Source organism: Anticarsia gemmatalis, chromosome 26, assembly GCF_050436995.1.
Source record: "Anticarsia gemmatalis isolate Benzon Research Colony breed Stoneville strain chromosome 26, ilAntGemm2 primary, whole genome shotgun sequence".
Taxonomy (NCBI): domain Eukaryota; kingdom Metazoa; phylum Arthropoda; class Insecta; order Lepidoptera; family Erebidae; genus Anticarsia; species Anticarsia gemmatalis.
The window spans coordinates 1,897,629-1,918,662 of record NC_134770.1 but is presented as its reverse complement, the minus strand read 5'-3'; the positions used below and the strand labels follow the sequence as shown (position 1 = coordinate 1,918,662).

The window sequence follows — 21,034 nt, the reverse complement described above, 5'->3', positions numbered from 1 at the left end:
AACTAGCGGACCCGACAGACGTTGTCCTGTCTACACGTCAAAAAAACATTGTGAATCTAAACCATTCTCAGATCCCCTTGAACACACACAAAAAAAATCATCAAAATCGGTCCAGTCGTTTAAGAGAAGTTCAGTGACATACACACTAACAGAAGAATTATATACATTTAAATAACAAAAATTCCACCTCAAATGAATCAGTACTTAGCTTTTGAAAACATGCTTACTGATATAATCGAACATACATGAATAAATACAGTTCTAATATAAAGCATGATTCATGTTTAAAAACTTACTTTAACTCGTTAAATAAAAGAAAAATCTATTTTTACTTATAGCAAAAGAAAACACAACAACATAGTAACGACGACAAAGTTGTTTGTATTTCCATTTCCAAGTAATAATAATAGTCTATCGAATCTATAAAAACGATAGCAATTAACCTAATTAACGATTTTATTTACTTTATAAAACAAATTATCGACAGAGTGTCACATTCGTAATATGCCGTAACAAAGAGATAGGTATAAGGTTAAAATTTAAATTAGTAAGACAAAGTTTATTTGTTTAATGCATTTATTGAGGGCATAAATAGACCCCAACCCGCACTTGGCCAGCGTCGCGGACTCAAAGCTTAACCCCTCCCTAGTTTGGGAGGAGACCCTTACCCTGCAGGGGGACAGTACCTAATGGGTTAAAAAAAAAGACTAAGTTAAATTGTAAAACGTCTTATGTGACTTATCGTTGTTGTTTCTTAAGCTTTTTATCAAACACATTGCCCCTACCTCTATCAAATCACGATACGTAAGCGATGCAATGGCATCAGAAACCCCTTGTTCAGTAGCAAGATTATCTACAGTCAGAAAGTGCCGAAACGGAATATGTTTGTACTATGTAGCAAGCCTAATATGAGACATGATCAAAGCAGGGTTAAGTTAAGTACAGTAAGCAGGAAAGTTATTAAGTGAAAAAATTGTAAACAACATTTTTTTTTTAAATCTTCCAAAACAAGTTTGGTATAGTGGCAATCTCCACATAAAAAGAGTATTAAAAAAATATTTTTTATATAAACTTAAGGTAATTTGCATGCCTATTTCAGGGCAGATTGTACAAGGATCTTGAAATAATATTATGTCAACAAAAATAATGTAAAATGTATAAATAATGTATAATGTAAAAACCTACACTCTGAGCAAATAAATATTTCTATTTCTATTTCAAAAATGCTTGCAAGCACTGAAATTATCGGTGCTGAAAGAGCAAACCATTAATATCTATAAAAACGAACTTATATAAGTAACTACATCTCCCACTCATATTTTTTCTTATTTACGCCCGAAATCAGTCCCAATAATCACTGTCTGACCTCTTAACATAAACAATAAAGCAATAAATAACAACCGAGACACGTGGAAATATACATAACTTTTATATAAATATAGGATAGTCAAATTATAAAATTGCACTCACTTTCTACCGTGGATTTGCTCTGAAAGTAAATTGTTAACAAACTTTGAATGTCTATTCCAGAAATGCAAATTAGTCAAATATTAACATAGGTGGAAAGAGGGAAGGGAGACTTTTGCCCTGCAGTGAGACAATATGGGCTGATAAGTGACAATAATAATAACATTAATAGGTAGGCAGGTATAGATATCGATCTATTAAGAATTTCAATCAATTTTGATACTGTATATGCGTGAAAACGAAAATCTCTGTATAGTCAGAGCTTAACACTTCGTTTATCAGTAAGTCAGTAATACCATAATGGTACAAAACCTATTAATACAAGAAAAGAAAAAAAGAGATTTATTACTATTTGATCCTTAAAAACCAGCATTTTATAAAATAATGTAAGAAGTAAGTTAGTCCAGCAAAATAGGACCAAATGGTTGGTCTCAAGAATAGTTTTCATCAGACGACATAACCCAATAAGATATACAAAATAACCTAAAATATTTACCATTTTATTCAAGAACAGCACTACCTCCCCATGACAGTGATTGTCAGTTGCAAAATCTTAACACGATCTCCAAAGAAAAAGGAAAAACATGAACTTTAATAAATCAAACACCCATCTCGGACCAAACCTTGGAGATGTTGCTTACTACTTTACGACACTGCTATGGATTCTGCTGTCCAACTGTCAGATTTTTTCCAATTCTGCTAAATATAGTCCGACAACTCAGAGAGTATGCAAAGTCCTCAGAAGGCGGAGGTATACAAATAAGAATATATCTTTATACTAGCTTTTGCCAGCTTCTTGGTCCGCGTGGTTTGTGACTTAGGACAGAATTTTCATATAAACTTTCATTTCCTTTTTTATCCCCTTGGAGGTAGAATAGATCAAAATTCTTTCTTAGCGGATGCCTACGTTATAACATCTACCTGCGTGCCAAATTTCAGCCCGATCGATCGGGCTGAAATTTGGCTGTGCGTTGATAGATCACTATGTCAGTCAGTCAGTCAACTCTGAGTTATATATTAGGTCGGGGAAAAAGTCTTTTCGCATTATAGTTTGTATGAATTTGTAACAAAATCTTTTCTCTACACAAAAAAGCTCGCTATTTGGGTACCTCACGAGCTCACTGAAAAAAAACTAAAGAACCGTGTACTCATTTGTGATTCTTGAAGCCAAAGAGATTTTATTACAAGTTCATACATAGTATAATGCGAAAAGACTTTTTCCCCGACCCAATGTATTGAGATTACATTAAGAATTTAGAACGTCAATCATCCTTACACTTATGTAGTGGACAGTGGCCTGTTTACTGTAACAACTTTGATTTGGACATGGATCAAAATCTCAATTAAATTCTAGCATAACTAAATCGTGCATAACTTTACTAAGTTGCAAAAATGCGGTCGTGATTACATAGGCGTTTTAAACCACGAACGAAAATGTTTCTTCGTTTTAAATATTTCTCTGTCTGCCGAGACTTGAATCTACAACAGACGAACACACACCAATGATTATATTGCTACTAAGTTGTTAGACAATAAGACAAAATCTAGACTTTTCTTCCAAAAACCTAGCAACCCTACTGCATGTCATCCAAACTTTTTATAGACCTGTGCAAGGTCAGAACATGTATAAAGTAACTGATAATGAGCCAATTAACTTTTATCGTATTTATATGATACACAACACATACACTATCAGTCGAGTTTAATTTGTCATTCTGTGAACTAGTGTATCATGTAAGTAGTTATTATTATAATCTTATGTTTATTAAAAAATCCCGTTATTGTCCCACTGCTGGGCAAGAGTCTTCTCTTGGAAAGAGGGGTTGGGCCTAAGTCCACTATTTTAGGCTATTGACAACTTGGTACAAAAGCCTCGGAATTAAAGATTTATAAAGACCTAGCTGGCCCGGCAAACGTTGTTTTGCCATATAATTTAAAAAAAAAGTAGTGTCACTTAGGGATATGAAAAATAGGTGTTGGCCATTTCTCAGACCTATTCAATATGCTCACAAAATTTCATGAGAATCGGTCAAACCGTTTCGGAGGAGTATGGCAACGAAAACTGTGACGCGAGAATTTTATATATTAGATAATAATATAATAGAGATTTCCCGACATACTTTGCATATACATATAGTTCTCTACTATGTTGTCGAAATATTTAGTAGATAGTTTTATTGAAACTGAAAAATAATCGTCTTCTACACGAAATGTATGACTCAACTTAGTCAAACCAGTTCTTAGAAATTATGATTTGCATTAACAGGAAAAATGTTTCAAAGAAATCTCGCATGGTTAAGAGGTCTTTAAAGCTTGTATCAAAAAATAGGATGTAATCTTTAATCTAGGCTTAGTCAGCTAAGTGGAGTCAATTAAATGCATTGGAATTGAATTTGAAAGCCTAATTTTTATTCGATTCAGTCACTGAATACTGAAAAAAAACTTTACCTGCACTGAAAGTTCTCAAAAAGTAAAAAAAATAAATATAGATTTCAAACAATCTTTGCTAGTACTGCCACATTGGTATTTTGACTAATATTCCACTTCAGACTAAATCTAAAATCACAGAACTCATAAACTGGAATTTGAAAAAAAACCTTGTTTATCAATAATATCCTTGCCTAATTTATACGATATTGATGTATTCCACGGCAAAAACCAATTAAATAAGTATAGAAAACATCGTCAGATGCATTTCACTGTAGAATGAATGATTTAAACGTGACAAACCATTCTATCTTATCCCAAACTATAGGTTGCTCCCATAGGTTGCTGTAAAGTTGTACGTTAATCCACCAATAGCGATTCTGCAGCACAATCACAAGACCATCTTTATGACACCTTATTATCACATTGTACTCATCGAAATGCATTTGCGAAGTTTCACCCTGATAGAGTTAACATCTCATTTTATAATAGCAATAGTCTAAAATTTTATAATACCGTAAAATATGCTACATTATAAACTACAGCTACAATATAGGCCATTTACCCATTTCATGGAAGATAAGTCCTTACTACCTTCATACCAGTAGCACGGTTCCCTACACACACCTCTAAATTCCTTAAAAAACTGTTCTTGTAAAATATACTAGGGGCGCTGATCAGTTTTTTCCTTGTAATCCTTTTCAATAGCTTCCCAATAATTGTTTATAGTCCAAAGACTTACGGAATCTTTCCTCGAATCAACCAGACCGGGCTATAATTGAACATGCACTTTGTCCCTATTTTAGGTCTCCATCATGACATTCTTTTGTCCCCTAAAATTACATAAAAAAAAACATTTCCAGTAATTTTATCACGCAAACGTACATTGTTATTGTCAATAAGATAAACTTAGCTAGAACTTTAGTTTATCTGTCTTAATCAAGTGACTTTTGAACTCTTAGATTATGCATTATTATAGGTGGCCTGAGTACCTAACGTCAGAAAGTTATCACTTTTTGCTATATGAAGAACAGACAAGCGATATAACGACTATCGACTATCAAACAGTTAAATCTTTTAGTTTCTTGCCAGCTCTTCTCATTGGCCCTACCTTCCGAACTGGCGGTAAATTCACTCTCTGTGTCATTGACTATCATAAGTGTCAGCACTTGACCTGAATGAATAAATTATTTGATTTTGATTTGGATTTGAAATAAGCAATATTATAGAGAATAAGAAATTAATATCACTATCGACAATATAACAGAGTATAATAATTTAAAAAATAGTTCTCTTAGAATACGCTAGAGGCGCTGGTGAGCTCACGCCATTTAACTATACGTGTCTGAATATAACAACAAGCCACTGCAGCAGACGAAATATAAATATAAAAGACGGGCGGGCATAGGTACGAAAGAACGCTCGTCATTACGTCTTTGTTCCCGCTGGCTATTCAGTCCGTAAGAGGGCTCAAAAAGCCGCCGGTCCTGCGCCTAGCTTCACACCGGTAATGTTGGTTATCCGTTCCACCGGACTATTAGAGTGAAGGAATAGAGAATTTACCTGTGAAAGTGCACACACTTGGACACTAAACAATGTCTTGCACAATTGGCATTTGTTATTTGTTAGTTGACATAAGTTGTGCACACAAAATTTTGTTTAAAACCTGATCAGCGCCTCTAGCGTATTCCGCAAGAACTATTTTATTCCCGTAGTTTTAATTGTTAAACGCCCAATACTCTTTAAAACTGACCGAATATCGTCCTATTTTACAAAAATGACTGTTTCACGTATTCCCCACAGCCAATTGTCATTCATTAGTCTAAACTGTCGGTTGATTCTTAAATTGTTCTTAGTCACCGGTGAACCAAACATGATACTTAGGGTTTTCGTCATTGACACATCGAGTTACTCAGTTCCTGTCAATTTAGTGCTACGAAGAATTTTCAGTATAAATAGTCCATAATCTTTAATGTTTGTCAGTTGTACCGTTCAACTTCACCCGTGCATAGTTGATATAACTGGAAGCCTTGCATGCAAAGTTCGCAGTATATTAAATTCAGAATTTAGAACATTAGCCACCTATCGGTTTATATGCAGCTAACAGAAGCCTGTTTGATAACAGGTATCTAATTATTTTTTTAATCGAGATGTATCCTCAGGTTCTCTACCAAGTATAGGATTATAGTACTAACTACTACATTAACAAAGAGTATACATTCTAAATCCATCTTCTCTATTTTCCAGATCACAGAATGAAGCTGCTAGTGTTCTTCACGGCATCACTGCTCCTGGGCTTGGGGTCTACCGCTCCAGCCTCTAATGCCACCACCAACTCCGACCTAGTCACAGTAAACGACGAATTCTTCGATGAACAATTCGTCATCGTCAACGCAGAACACGACATCGTCCAAATTTTAGTACCTTTAAACGCTCTTAACTTCGGCGAAGACAGTGACGAAGAAGAAAACGATGGAGACAGCATAATTTTCTACGTTTTAGCTGATAATGAGAACGGCAAACGAGTTGACAAAGGTCTTTTCGTACGCAAAAACAACACAGTAACTAAGCTATTAGATCATGGCCGTGATGCCGCTGCAGCCAACGATGACACAAAGACTGCTTACTTCGCTGCCCAAGACGGTATCTACTCCTACAACGACAAAACTAACACAGCTGAGAAATACGGCACAATAACTGACAGCATCATCAGCATCGCTAAAGTCAATGGCAGTGACATCATTTACATTTTGACCGAAGACCATGTACTGTACAAGGTCACCGAAGAAGGCACAAAGAAGGAAAAGATCAATGATGTAGTTGACGCTCAACAGATCGTTCTAGATTACGAAAACAATTTGTATTACTACTCCAGCGATAAGAGAGTCTTTGTGCTTACCTCCGAAGGCGTTTTCAGGATCCAAGGATTACCTTTCAACGGTTCATACTTGGCGATCATTAAACCCCCGTTTATTATTGAAAGTGGTATTCCAGTTATTATTGATAGCCAGACCTTCATCGCTTACAGTAATGGAACGAGTGAATTAGGAGAGTTCGTATTGGAGTCCAAACCTACTGCTTACGCTATGGAAGCTACTCTTATTCAATACTACGGTTACAATAAGAAGATTTATGAGTACAATCTTCTTGCACTTCTCCTTGGTGAACTTTTGGATGACCTTAAGAATTATTTGGAAGACAAGACTGACTCCCTCAACGATATCGCGACCAGATCAAGAGGAGATCTCAGAGCGTAAAAAACAGAAAATACAATTATACTTCAAAAGCGAATGATTTAAGAATGTAAAACAGATATGTAAAGCAAGTAAAAGCATATAACTTCTATCTACATATAAAGATACATAGCATCAAGTAAAATTTGAATTTGACATCTGTCACTTTTGACAGCTGTCATTATGTTTTCTTTGGCATAGATTATCATCATATTTCCAAATAACCATGCCTTAGTAGGCGACTTGTATATAAGAATATCTAATACTTATTATAACATAGCCATATCATCGAAAAATGTATATTATAATATATTTCTTGAATGAAACTTTTCTGTTGTAAAATATTTTCTTATTTATGATATTAAAGAAATATGCTACAGTGTAAATTATGTACAAATTGATGTTGGAAACTTATAAATATATTTCAAAATATTGTATTAACGTTCGTGAATGAAAATAAAGAATCTATGAATAAGTTACTGGCTTACAATATTTATTATTTGTAGAACATTTATTAAAAAAACTTATAAATTTATTATCAGGCAATGGATTCGTTTTTCTAATACACTAGCTGACCCGCGCAACTTCGCTTGCGTCACATAAGAGAGAAGCATAATTTTCCCCGTTTTTGTAACATTTATCGTTGCTACTCCACCCCTATTGGTTGTAGCGTGACGATATATAGCCTTTCGCTTTCTTTAATAAATAGGCTATCTAACACTGAAAGATTTTTTCAAATCGGATCAGTAGTTCCTGAGATTAGCGCGTTCAAACAAACAACCCAACAAACTCTTCAGTTTTATAATATTAGTATAGAAGCATAGCTAAAGGTTTTGAGGAAAAAGGTATATTTGACTAGCTTCTTATAAAGTATTTTTTGTAGAACTGAAATTGACTGAAACTGAAAATGACGCTGAAAATAATACATAATTGTTTATATACAGTTTTATTATGCTTTTAAAAGGATGAGATTCCTCTCAATATAAGAGGAGTTGAATTCTTAAACTATATGCCCGCACGAAGGCAAATTTTCTAAGATTTAGTTAAAACTACGATATTTTTATTACAGTTACAGAGTATTATCATTTATTATGTTCGATTACACTACAAATTAGTTAATCCATCATTTTCTGTCTTTAGCAAAACCAAATATACTGTCTTTGGCCGTTTCAATAATCGACATGATTATCTTAGTGACATCTTTCGGCCATTCTGTTGTGACTCCAAACATAGATCTTAACATGACTTCCATTACATTAAACTCATAAATCTTTCCATTTACAGCTGCCACTAGATATAAAGCTGCATCTACACTAAAAGCTGTAGGTTTCTCATTAATTTGAAAGTCTTTCTTTTCATACGTACCGTTAGAATATAAGATATACAAAGACCCATCGCCGAAAAAGGGTATGCAATTCTCCATAATGAATGCAGGTCTTAAAAGTTTGATTTCTTTGAAATCTTCAAGGACACTGGCTGTCAAACTGAGAATATTTCCATTAGACTTAATAATATGAGGCATTTTGTCCCCACAGCTGATGTAATAGATATTATTCGAAGTATCTAGAACGAATTCTGTAGCACACGCTATACTTTGTATTCTTGTTTTAATCGTCGCATTCTTCTCCATTTTGAAGAGCTTTTTATCTGAATGTAATACATAAATAGTGTCAGTACCATTTGCTTTTTGCAACTGAATGATATCGTCTCTAAACGGACCGTATTTTTTAGCTGAAAGACTATCAGAATGGTATTTGTAAAGTCCATCTTTTGCTCCGAAATAAATGGCTCTATCGAAACTATAGTCTGCGGTAGAGTCTCTTCCCCCTTCAAGAATTTCGTAAGCAGCAAAGCCTTCTAAGACATAAATACAGGTTCCCCCTTCCATTTTCGGGTCTGATACTGTGAAGAATATTGAAGGTATCTCTGAAGACTCTCCCTGAAGGTACCGGTTCCCGTCTGCGGGGACCAGGATCTTGGTGATGTTGAAACTTGAGGAGAAGATGATCTGGTCGTCTTTGAACATACTGCTGCTGCTAGTTTTGCTGTTGGGAAGCATGCTCAGGAGAATGGAGATCTGGAGTACGTGCCACATTTTGTAATGTCTGTAATAGAAAAAAAAATGGATTTTATCTTAAACTAGCTGAACCGCGCAACTTCACTTGCGTCACATCAGAGAGAATGGGTCATAATTTCCCCCGTTTTTGTAACATTATTTACTGGTTTTCTGCTCCTTTTGGTCGTAGCGTGATAATATATAGCGTATAGCCTTCCTTAAAAAATGGGCTATCTAACACTGAAAGAATTTTTCAAATCGGACCGGTAGTTCCTGAGATTAGCGCGTTCAAACAAACAAACAAACTCTTCAGCTTTATAATATTAGTATAGATAGATGGTATTTTGTATGTAAACTAAATTAGATTCTGAGTTAGGTCACCAGCTTTTATAGATATAACTTGTGGTTTCGATCGTTTATTTTTGTGTATATCGTCCCCGTAGAGCGAAAAGTCATTAACTCGGGTTAATGATTTCTTTTTTTATTACACCATTGAAATCGCGGTATTTTTCTCTATTTTTCTGTCTAATCCTCATACCTGTAGCTATTATAGTTTTTGTTTTATAGAATGTGAAAATTAACCAGGTCAACCCTTTTGAGCTGAAAAATAAAGGAGCAAATTAACTAATTTTAGTTAATTAATATTCATTTCTTAGGATTGTATCTAACCCATACTTAAAAAATACCTAAAACGACTTAATTACTTTTCCCTTGAATTATCTCTGCATATTAAAATTATTATTAGTAATTGTAAAATCACTAAATGCATTTAGTTATTTCTCACATCGGTACACGCATTTCATACTGCGTTAAAAATCACTAACTCTGATCAAAAATTAACTAACTCGAAATTATGTTACATATTTAAAAAATAAAAGTAACTAATTTATATATTTTGATATTTCCAAGCGTTCAGACAATATTTTCTTAATGTAGTCAATATTAAATAAACTTTGTTATAATTTCCTTCATTTAAGACTATAAACGTAGAGATAGGTTACTGCAATCGTAAGTTATGAATTTTTATATTTTTAAAAACTTTGAACAGCCATATCTCAAAACAAGGTTTTTCGAGTTAATGACTTTTCGCTCTACGGGGACGAATTATGCTTGGGTAACAAAAACTGTTCCCATATAATAGTATTAATTTACTACCGTTTTCAGGTATTTGTATTTGTGTTCATCACAATGTTATGATTAAAATTTGTGAAAAATCTCTAATATCTTATCATATTTCAGTAAAAATATAGATACTACATGTAGTATACAGAGTGTCCCAAAACTCAACGATAATCCCCGACAGGATGAAAAGCCAAGTCATACCGGTTCTAGGAAAAATAAAAAATAAATTCCATATCACTTAGTTCAGCAGTAGTAGACATTTTTCAAAAAAGTTAAAATTCCACACCCTTGGTCGCATTTTCAAGTCCTGTGATCACCAACGTCACAACTTCGCTGTGTTTTTTTGAATTTCGTGATCTTCATTAAATATGCTATTAATCGTAAAACAAATTAATGCACAAAACATTGTTAATTTAATAAAAAAAGTTAAGTTTTAGTGAGTCATGGTTCACAAAAATATCGTTTGTTAACTTTGACGCTTCGTATTGAAAAAAAAAAGTACTACACTACCCTTGGCAAGTTATTTCAAAAGTTGGCGCATTTAATCAAGATTTCAAAATGGTGCAACACTTGCCACTTTTCTTTCTATTAAAAATGTTATTTTTATTTGAACGAAGAGTATCCTCGCAGATGGATCGAACGTAGTGGTTCAATTTTATGGCCTCCTCGTTCCCCCGATCAAAATCCAGTAGATATTTTTGACTGGGAATGCATAAAAGAAAAAGTGTATTCGAAATCAATACAAAATCTATCAGAACTTCGCCAGAAAATTGACACAGCGTCAGAGGAAATAAATACAAGGAATTTTGCTTGACTGGTGCAAAGGTCTTTTGTAAAGCGTTGCAGAGCCTGTATTCGTGCCAGAGGAAAACAATTCGGATTACTTTAGTTTAAGGAGAATAATTAAATAAGAATGATGGTTCGTTCATTGTTTTTTTTTATTATTATAACCTATTATGTTTATTACATTAAATATTTGTTCTGGACTGACTCAATTACCTCTTTACTAAAAATAATTACTTTCCTCTGGCACGAATACAGGCTCTGCAACGGCGCGAAATTCAAAAAAACACAGCGAAATTGTGACATTGGTGATCGCAGGACTTGAAAATGCGACCAAGGGTGTGGAATTTTAACTTTTTTGAAAAATGTCTACTACTGCTGAACTAAGTGATATGGAATTTATTTTTTATTTTTTTCTAGAACCGGTATGACTTGGCTGCTTTTCATCCTGTCGGGGATTATCGTTGAGTTTTGGGACACCCTGTATATATGCATTTTTATCAGAATCATCATCATGCATTAAGATCTTTCTTATGGATCACTTTGCCTTTTGGTTAAAACCATATAAGTTCATCGACGACAGACAAACGCGTTTAGTTCAATATAATCATCGTCACACGCGCTCCCTACCGTACTCTAGGTCAAGTAAGATTGTTTGACACAGAAATAACTACGGAAATATATGAGTTATCAGTCTTTTAAAATAGAACAATGAACTACGAATTTATAATGAGTCAAATAAACAAACATTGAGCTTCTATATGAACGAAATGTCAATTGATAAGTATAAAAATATGGAAATGCTTTTATTCGTAAACTGTAATGTTGAATTTTCTTTGTATATCATTAACTAGCTGACCCGCGCAACTTCGCTTGCGTCACTAAGAGAGGATGGGTCATTTTTTTCCCCGTTTTTGTAACATTTTTCACGGGTTCTCTGCTCCTATTGGTATTAGCGTGATGATATATAGCCTATAACCTTCCTCGATAAATGGGCTATGTAACACTGAAATAATTTTTCAAATCGGACCAGTAGTTCCTGAGATTAGCGCGTTCAAACAAACAAACAAACAAACAAACAAACAAACAAACTCTTCAGCTTTATAATATTAGTATAGATTATTTGAAATAACAAACCAAACTGTGTTAATAAATTCCTTGGTAATCAGTAAGAGTGAGAGTCTCAGTAGCTTTTCGCCTCAGCTGCAGGTGTACATTTCGAACTTATCCATCTATCACACCTATCCACTGACCAACTTCGGCAAACGTAGCTTAACCTGAGAGATTGATCTCAGCGACTACTGTTACTTAGCTACGAATTAGGCTACTAGACTTGCTACTCGGAAGGTCCTGATTTCGATTCCCACACGCAACAATTATTTGTGCGAACCACAAAATTATTGTTTCGGGTCTAGTTGTACTTTGTGTCCGTTGTTTGTATGTTTGTAAAAGTCCCCGCGACACAAGAGCAATTCCTAGGGCCAAAACACATATTCAGTTTGGGAAGTTCGGTTCGGCAATATTTAACAACAAAATCGACTCAACTCACTTGTTCGGCTTGTGCCAATCGGGTTCACTTACACACATTCGGTTTTGCCATCCGTCTAGGCCGATTTATGCCGAGCAAAACTAATAACGTGCGTTTTTTTATAAAATGTTCAAGACATGGTACATCCTGGAATCCCATGAATTCAGCATTGTATCCGACCCTGGCATACATGTTACGTAGCCCAGTTTCACCTTACATGAGGCCAGTTATACAACACAACACACGCACGATAGATCGACGGAGCGTGGAAGAAATGCTGCGCGTGCGCATTGTATTGTGAACGCATACTTTTTATGAATTAAGAGATTTTTATTGATATTTTATATCAATACTAGCTGACCCGGCAAACGTCGTCTTGCCATGTAAATTTGTAAAAAATTATGGGGTATGAAATATAGATGTTGGCCGATTCTCAGACCTACTCAATATATTCACAAAATGATTAATGAGAATCGGTCAAGCCGTTTCGGAGGAGCAAGGACTAACATTGTGACTTAGAAATTTTATATATAAGATTTAAATTCCTACATAAATATGAATATTTTAAACTAAACCATGACTCACTAATAAAAAAAGAAAGTATATTTTCTTTTGGATTTTTTTTTTTCATTTTTATTTCCTTTTGGAGAATTTTTGTAAATGAAAACGTTTTTGAGTATGCATGTTTGTTACTCTTTTACCCAAAAACTACTCAATAATTTTGATAAAATTTGGTACACAGCTAGTTTATAACCTTGATCAACACATAAGGCACATTTTTCCTCAAGTATTTTTATTTAGATGAACGTAGTCACGTGCAAATATAGCTAGTACCAAAACAGTGATAGTAATCCCGTATAAACAATGGAAACGCACACCCCACTTCCTTACCACCTGATATATAGCTCTTACATTCATTTTAGTAAACATTTACTAATATTTAACCCCAACACACAGCATATTAGGATTTATTTTAATATATTAAAATTTATTCACTGAGAACTAAACGATTTGAGTAGTTTCGTTATTTTATGTGTTAAGTGTAATTGTGTGGAAAGCTTATATTAAAAGGTATGTATTAAACTAAATATTTTACTTAAACTACTGCTGATGCAAGTCATTCCCAAATTAGTAAGTTTAGGTCTAAGTCCACCATGCTGGCTTATGCCCGGTTTCTGAGACATATTTAGCGGTAGTTTATCTATTCAAATATATGAGTTTAAACGTTATTGAATAGTTAAACTACCGCTAAATGTACCTCAGAAATCGGGGGTTAGTGCGGTAACTTTGCGTTCCTTCAAAAAAATCTCAAAACAGCTCTCAGTTATGAGAGGTTTTTATTTCTTTGCTGAAGATAGGTCACCTTCCGGAGGAAGAAATGGGTGGTACTCCTATGCCACCTAAATGGTCCTTGACATGTTTTCAAGATAAGAATTTTTGACTTTCTAGCTGAAAAGAAAGTAATTTTAATATGTTTTCTCAACTGCGCACCTAAACTCTCTCCTTGTAGTGGAAATATGAGTCAAGCTAATTTTATCACTCTTTCAAGAACACTTTTTTCATTCATATAAAGCTGTGATATAGTGATGTATAGTTCCGTAAAGAATAAAATGTTTAAATTATTTTTCTCATACAAACGTTACATTTAAGCAAGTTGGTACCTCCTGGGCAAGTGGTCGCAGGTTCAAACCCGAGGCAACACACTAATGACTGCAAAGTTATTTGTGTATTAGAAATAATTAGCACTTACTCTAACGGTGAAGAAAATTATCGCATTTATTTATTTATTTATTCGCATGAAAAGCCTTGCATGCCTAACAATAATATTATTATCATACAGATACCTGTAAAGTAACACATACGTGTTACTTTACACATTCTGAGCTTTTGGTCTTGAAAACGTCCCATATTATTATAAAAAATTATTTTGAATAATTAGCTGGTTTTTACAACAGTTATGTTTCATATTATGTATGTCATATATAAAATGACTAATGTGTGAATCAAATTTATATACCTAACATCTGTAATGTACACCACATTAATGCAAATAAAGATTATGATTGTGATTAAGTCTTTGGTGAAGTGGTATGCTGCCATTTGGGGGCATAGAAAACATAATATATGTGCCTTGGAAAGCGTTTAAGTAAAACAGACAAGAACTAACTAAAAGCAGTTATACCTAAATCTAAATTTCTTTCGAAATCGCTAAATAGCTGATATTTATTAATGTGGTAAATACTGTCTTAATAATTATCACTTAATGATATTTTCTACAAAAAATAAACATCTTTCATTGAACGAATAGTCGATAAATATTGATGTTTTTATATGTATGGTCAGCGGCAAAAAATGCATACACTGTCACATTTTGAAAAGCATTTTACCAATGAAAATAGTCCCGCTGCTGGACAAGGATCTTCTCCCATAATGAGGGAGGGGTTAGGCTTTGAATCCACCACGCTAGCCAAAAGCGGGTTGAGGTCTTTGCATTCCTTCAAGAACTGTTCTAAAGAACTTTCAGGCATCACTAAAGCATATCCTAATACTGATTGAATTGTTATTTTCATACAAAAAAGTACTTAAAATATGACAGTGTGTTCATGTTTCTAAAGCCGACTGTACTATCACGTTTCACACGAGTAAATTCGCGTGTTCCGCGTAGTGAATTATTAAAACATTAATTTATTACATAACTGATTTATTACTAATGTGTATCATAAAGTCTCATGTTTGATTCTTGAGTTACAATACTAGCTGAAATGGTGGTTTGGTTGCGTGTAAATTCCTTTTTGAAATGTAAAAAGTAGCTAATATAATGCTTTAACACATATCAACTCAATCGACAAGCCGTGGAACCGTGACTGATAGACAAACAAGCAAAAAAACATATAGACAGGCAAATAGGAAGACCGGTGGACAAGCAGACTGACAGACAGACAGACAGACAGGTAGACAGACAAATAGTCTGACATACACAAAGACAGACAGACGGACAGACAGACAGGCAGACAAGTAGGCAGATATACAGACGGACAGAGGCACAGACATTCACATTTATAATATTAAGTATCGACTAATACAATCACAAACACTGAAATTTACTTTTTAACTTGTTTGAAAGTGTTATTATTTCGTGTATACATCGCATTTCGTGAAATAAGAATATATTATCTAAAATTATAAATAAATAAATTACTCTACACATACATAATATCACGCCAGTTATACCCCAAGGTGTTGGCAGAAGTGTATGAAAAACACCCACTTTTCGTTATTAACAACTAGCTGACCTGCGCAACTTCGCTTGCGTTACATACGAGAGAATGGGTCATAATTTTTTCCGTTTTTGTAATATGTTTTACTGGTGCTCTGTTCCTATTGGTCGTAGCGTGATGATATATAACCTATAGCCTTCCTCGATAAATGGGCTATCTAACATTGAAAGAATTTTTCAAATCGAACCAGTAGTTCTTGAGATTAGCACGTTCAAACAAACAGACAAACATACTCTTCAGCTTTATAATATTAGTATAGATGTTGGTCCCATGCAATAGAGAGCCAGCTTACTTCCATTTACCGGGCACGTTACCAAACTCCGGGCTATTATTAAGTACCTTATATTCTAAACTAAATTAGAAAATACCAACAGCATATGCCGACTCGGGAATCGAACCCTTTTGCAACTGTAAATAACTGAAAAAGACCAAACTTTGTAACTAATCAGAGCTTACACGACGTTTATTAGTAAGAGAGGCGCCCATAACTAGTTGCTCTCACCGGTCGGTAAACGATCTGGGGGTTAAGCAAACCTTGGCGCGGTCAGTCCATAGATGGGTGACCGTATGGTGGTATTTGAGCTGGGCGTCTCCGTGCTTCGAAGGGCACGTAAAAAGTCGGTCCCGGTTGTTGTCAATTAAGATAACAGTCGTTAAGCCACGTCAAAGGCCTTCGGGCGGCTTGAACAACTTTGACACTAGGTTGACCACTGACCATACGATAAGTAGTATAAGTAAGTAAGTAGTAAGAGAGTATATGATAAATAAAAGATTTTTCGCTAATAATTAAAATGTTTGTACATTGACCTAATTTTGTTAGATATAAGTGCATTCAACTTGTTACGAGAGACTATGATAAATAATAGGGATGGGATTTTAACTAAAATCTAGATAATAATTAAGATTTATCATGAATTAAATGTGTAAGGTCGTGGCGCGGTCAGGGGGGTTCGCGACTACCGCGCAGCAGGCTCGGGTTCGAATCCTGGGTCAGGCAAAACGTATTTTCTGAGTTTTCGTCTAAATAATTTCTCAGAGATTACTCAGAGTTAGGAAGTTGAGGTCGTAGACCTCCGTGCCTCGGTGAACATGTAAAGCCGTCGGTCCTGCGCCTGATCTCTTACTGATCATGTCGGTCTAGCCGTCTCACCGGGCTTTACGTGCCCTCCGAAGCACGGAGACGCCCAGTACTAATATAACTATGCGGTCACGCATCTAAGGAATGTCCGCGCCAAGGGTTGCTTAACCAACTGATCGTTTACCGACCGATAAGCGCAACTAGATATGGGCGCCTGCTAACAAACTTATTATGCTTCATTAATATCCATAAATATTAGTATTACAGATTATTCGTCTAATATTTAAATAAAATTGTGCACATCACTAATTAGGGATGACCGCAAATATTGTATAAATAATAATTATAATTTGTTTTATCTTACAGTGGCTGACGCTGTTCGTGAGCGGGCGCTTGTGGACACATCTGATTAAGTTAATAATTACGTGAGTATTATGATTAATTATTTTAAACCTAGATAATGAATACTGTGGTTAACTAAAAATAGTTCTAATGCATCTCGAAAGAATGCAATATGTCTGATTTAATCATTAAACAACAAAAAGTAAAAAATATTACGTTACTAGTTTCAGGCCCTATCTAAGTGTCCTTTCGTAACACACTTAAAAACTATTTTCAATCATTTTAGTTTATAATTAATAAGAGATTAATTGTTATGTAGGTAAACATTAGTGTCTTGGACGTCAATCAATTTACTACGCAAGCGACTAAGGTTAATTCCCAAAAAAAAAATATTGACTGAGATAGTTAAATCAGTTATCCAATCTATCATAAGAGTTACTTCGGTTAATATAACCCATTCATGAATAGCAATTTCTACCGAAATCGGTTAACGATAGAAGGGTTGACGTATCTAAGATAGCAATCTATCTGTAATCTGCGACAGAATATTGAACTTGGCTAACGTATGTTAGTACTATATATCCGTTGTTTGTAAAACGTTCGATTCATTCAAGTGCGAAAGTTTCCGTTCTCTCATTCAGTCTTTATCTATTTACATTATATATTAATAACATTATAGTTTCACTATGAAGGACGTCTTTGTTTTGATTATATATCTAATAGCTATATAAACTATACGTCACATCCTGTCAATGATACCACGGTATAATACACGCATTTTATACCGGACTAGCTTTTGACCGAGACTTCGTCCGCGTGATTTAAAACTTAGGACAAATTTTTCATACAATCTTTCACCCCCTACTTTATCCCCTTGGGGGTATTTGATCGAAATCCTTTCTTAGCGGATGTCTACGTCATAACATCTACTTGCATGCTAAATTTCAGCCCGATACGTCCAGTGGTTTGGGCTATACGTTGATAGATCAGTATGTCAGTCAGTCACCTTTGAGTTTTAAATATTTAGATAGTGTAGGAAAAGGTGTATGAAATGCATCCCACGTTTCGCTATTTACAATGTTAGTCCTACGTAATAGGGTGCGAGTCTATCGTCAAACACAGGACACGTTACCAAACTCCAGGCTACCAAAGAGAATATTCTAATAGAAATAAGCAAAACCAAATAGCGAACTGACCTAGGAATTAAACCTGAAAACTGTTGAACAACTCTACCGTCTAGCTAGGCCAAAAACAGTAATATCTATATATCTAACTCTTGGCTACCGAAAGAATATTCTTATAGAAATTAGTAAACCAACCCGGAAAGAAGGCTAAAAAAATAAATGTGAAAAAAATAATAAACCTAACAGCTCTTGAACTTCCCACTCTACCGTCTAGGTAAACTAAAAAGTCAATCAAATCTAACCTTTTTCCACTTTATTTTACAGATCAAAATGCTGTTCCTCATATTTTTGATAATACCAGCCGTCTACACCAGCAACTGTTCGCACCATTACAATGGAATGGACTACACAAGGACTGCAATATTAACCATCAAAGGTTTACCAACGAATTTAGTCGTCAACCCAATGAACAAAGACCTGCACTTCACACTAATCGACCTGGAAAGCTTACAAAACGACAATGTTCAAACCAAAATGGATCAATATATACTTAGAGAAAACATGCCGATCAAAATTGACAATATAAACGGACAAGCCGCAGCAGTAGATATAAAAAATGAAAAAGTTTACCTAGCTAGTGATGATGGACTTTATACTCTAAACAGTTCCGATAAAGCTCAATTTTTAAGTAACAAAGATCAAGATATCGTTCAACTATTCAAACCTAATAACTCTGAAGAATTATACGCTGTTTTATTCCCAGATAATGAAGTATATGTTATCGATGTACATAATAATGAAAAGAGGAAATTAGAAAATGTACCCTGTGCTTTCATTTTGGCAGTTGATGATGACGAAAATGTGTTCTACGAATGTGATTCTAAGTATGTCAAAATGTTGCTGAAAGGTTTTCAGGAACCGATCGAGTTTGTTGGAATACCAAAGAATTCTGCTAGAGCAATTACTGTAGATAATTCTAATAGGGTCATCTTAGCTGCTAACGATGGTTTGTATTGGTTAACTCCCAATAATATAATCCCTGGTAAGCTAATGGATTTAGACTATGTACCGTCGGGTATAGCGTTCAATCATGATGAATTCTATTTATCTACCAATGGTATTATTTATAAATATTCTAGCGAGGATTGTTGATACGAATTAAATAGTTGAAATGTGTTTTTGGTTTTATTTTTAAAATTAATAAAACAGGTAATTTAAGTCACTCCTACTTCCCATATGGGCAAAACGCCACCTGCTACAATCCCTACAAACCACGACATTTTTTCCATTTAAATAAATATTACCGATTTAGAAGGTTACGCAGTGTTTAGCAATCGCTAACTAACCGCAACTCGTTCACGCAATTTGGCAATCAATGCCCCATTGTCATAACAATAGAATCACTTGCCGCGATCAAAAAATGATCTATGACTGATATTCTAGCTCTTCTAGGTTATTAAAGGACTAATGTACGTTAAATTTTATGTTTGTAGCGGTGACAGCCAAGTGGTTTACGTTGGCACCTCCCACGCAAATGGTTGCGGGTTCGAACCCGAGGCAACACACAGTTTTCAAAGTTATGTGTGTATTATTCTTAAAGATATTGTAAGTCCCTAACCCGCAATTTACCAGCGTGGTGGTAATGGCTATTTATTTTATTCAAAACCACTAGCTTCTGCCCACGACTCTGTCATGATAATGAATCTAATATGATGTCACGTCATCACCAGAACTTATGGGAACTCAACTGAATCTGTAGAAAGCATTCGCTATCAAAATAACACTACGCACTTTTCTTACTTGAATCAATGAAATACTGTTATGTTAGACGTCAAACTTTTGCTATTGTTTACCTGCATGATGTACCTTTGATTAAAAACCTTACCTTAAAATAAATAGACTACATAAGGAAGCTGCTGAAATAGGTCAACTGTTCTTATATTATGAGGAAGTAAATATGTTCGTATTTTGTTAGGTTTATCTCGAAAACTACAGAACTGATTTGGAAAATTCTTACACAAGTAAAAAGCTACATTAATCCAGAGTAACATAACCTAATTAACATGCCAGGAAAATATTTGGAAGTTTACGAAAAATGTGGGTAGATAAAATAGAAGATTTTTCTTACCTTGTGTTCCGGTATATTTCAGTCCGAAGTCAGCTAAGGGCTCCAAGGTACTGAAGGTATAATAGATTAGATCTATACTCCATAACTCGATGCTCAAATCAATGACATCTTTGTCATAATTACACAGATTACATCACTATTCTAATAGTCATTCATATTTTTTATTCACAGGGTGTTTTATAGACCGGTTGTAAAGCGGACTATAGGTTCATGGTATTTGAATTGCGGGTTCCTTGCTTCGAAAGGAACGTAAAATGTCTCAGTTGTTGTCTAGATAACAGTCGTTAAGACATGAAAAGCCTTCCGGTAGCTTGAACAACTTTGACACTAGGTTGACCATTAACCATACCACAAATGAGCAACCGGATGTTACGTTTGAAGCTTTATTTTAGGTTTAATATGCCATGCCTCGTTCTCCGTATATTAATGAAGTTTTCGAATTATGACCGTACTCCATTTTATCTACTA

The 21,034-nt window shown here is 34.7% G+C and overlaps 3 protein-coding genes across 4 annotated transcripts; 2 read left to right on the top strand and 1 right to left on the bottom strand.

Annotated features, from left to right (window-relative positions):
• Positions 1-3,110: 3,110 nt before the first annotated feature.
• LOC142984196 (uncharacterized) lies at positions 3,111-7,626 on the top strand. Of its 2 annotated transcripts, none has more exons than XM_076131628.1 (2): positions 3,111-3,201; positions 6,142-7,626. In XM_076131628.1, exon 2 carries the CDS (start codon positions 6,150-6,152, stop codon positions 7,149-7,151), a length of 1,002 nt encoding a protein of 333 aa, XP_075987743.1. In that variant the 5' UTR covers positions 3,111-3,201; positions 6,142-6,149; the 3' UTR covers positions 7,152-7,626. The 2 variants fall into 2 exon arrangements, with proteins under 2 accessions (XP_075987743.1, XP_075987742.1); XM_076131627.1 differs by lacking the exon at positions 3,111-3,201 and adding an exon at positions 5,866-6,019.
• A 461-nt stretch (positions 7,627-8,087) lies between these two features.
• Positions 8,088-20,629, bottom strand: LOC142984281 (uncharacterized). The gene is made up of 2 exons (XM_076131763.1): positions 20,567-20,629; positions 8,088-9,232 (listed from the first exon to the last, which is right to left on the bottom strand). The coding sequence occupies exon 2, from the start codon at positions 9,220-9,222 to the stop codon at positions 8,251-8,253; it is 972 nt and encodes a 323-aa protein (XP_075987878.1). The 5' UTR covers positions 9,223-9,232; positions 20,567-20,629; the 3' UTR covers positions 8,088-8,250.
• On the top strand, positions 13,529-19,614 carry LOC142984295 (uncharacterized). The gene is made up of 3 exons (XM_076131788.1): positions 13,529-13,687; positions 17,339-17,397; positions 18,763-19,614. Exon 3 carries the CDS (start codon positions 18,769-18,771, stop codon positions 19,588-19,590), a length of 822 nt encoding a protein of 273 aa, XP_075987903.1. The 5' UTR covers positions 13,529-13,687; positions 17,339-17,397; positions 18,763-18,768; the 3' UTR covers positions 19,591-19,614.
• Positions 20,630-21,034: the final 405 nt, after the last annotated feature.

What these genes read in the sequence shown, in the direction of transcription:
- LOC142984196 (XM_076131627.1), top strand. Translation starts at nt 5,989, where the DNA reads ATGCAGCTAACAGAAGCCTGTTTGATAACAG. An exon ending in AGAAGCCTGTTTGATAACAG is followed by an intron (nt 6,020 to 6,141) that starts GTATCTAATTAT and finishes TCTATTTTCCAG; the next exon opens with ATCACAGAATGAAGCTGCTA.
- LOC142984281 (XM_076131763.1), bottom strand. Translation starts at nt 9,222, where the DNA reads ATGTGGCACGTACTCCAGATCTCCATTCTCCTGAGCATGCTTCCCAAC.
- LOC142984295 (XM_076131788.1), top strand. Translation starts at nt 18,769, where the DNA reads ATGCTGTTCCTCATATTTTTGATAATACCAGCCGTCTACACCAGCAAC.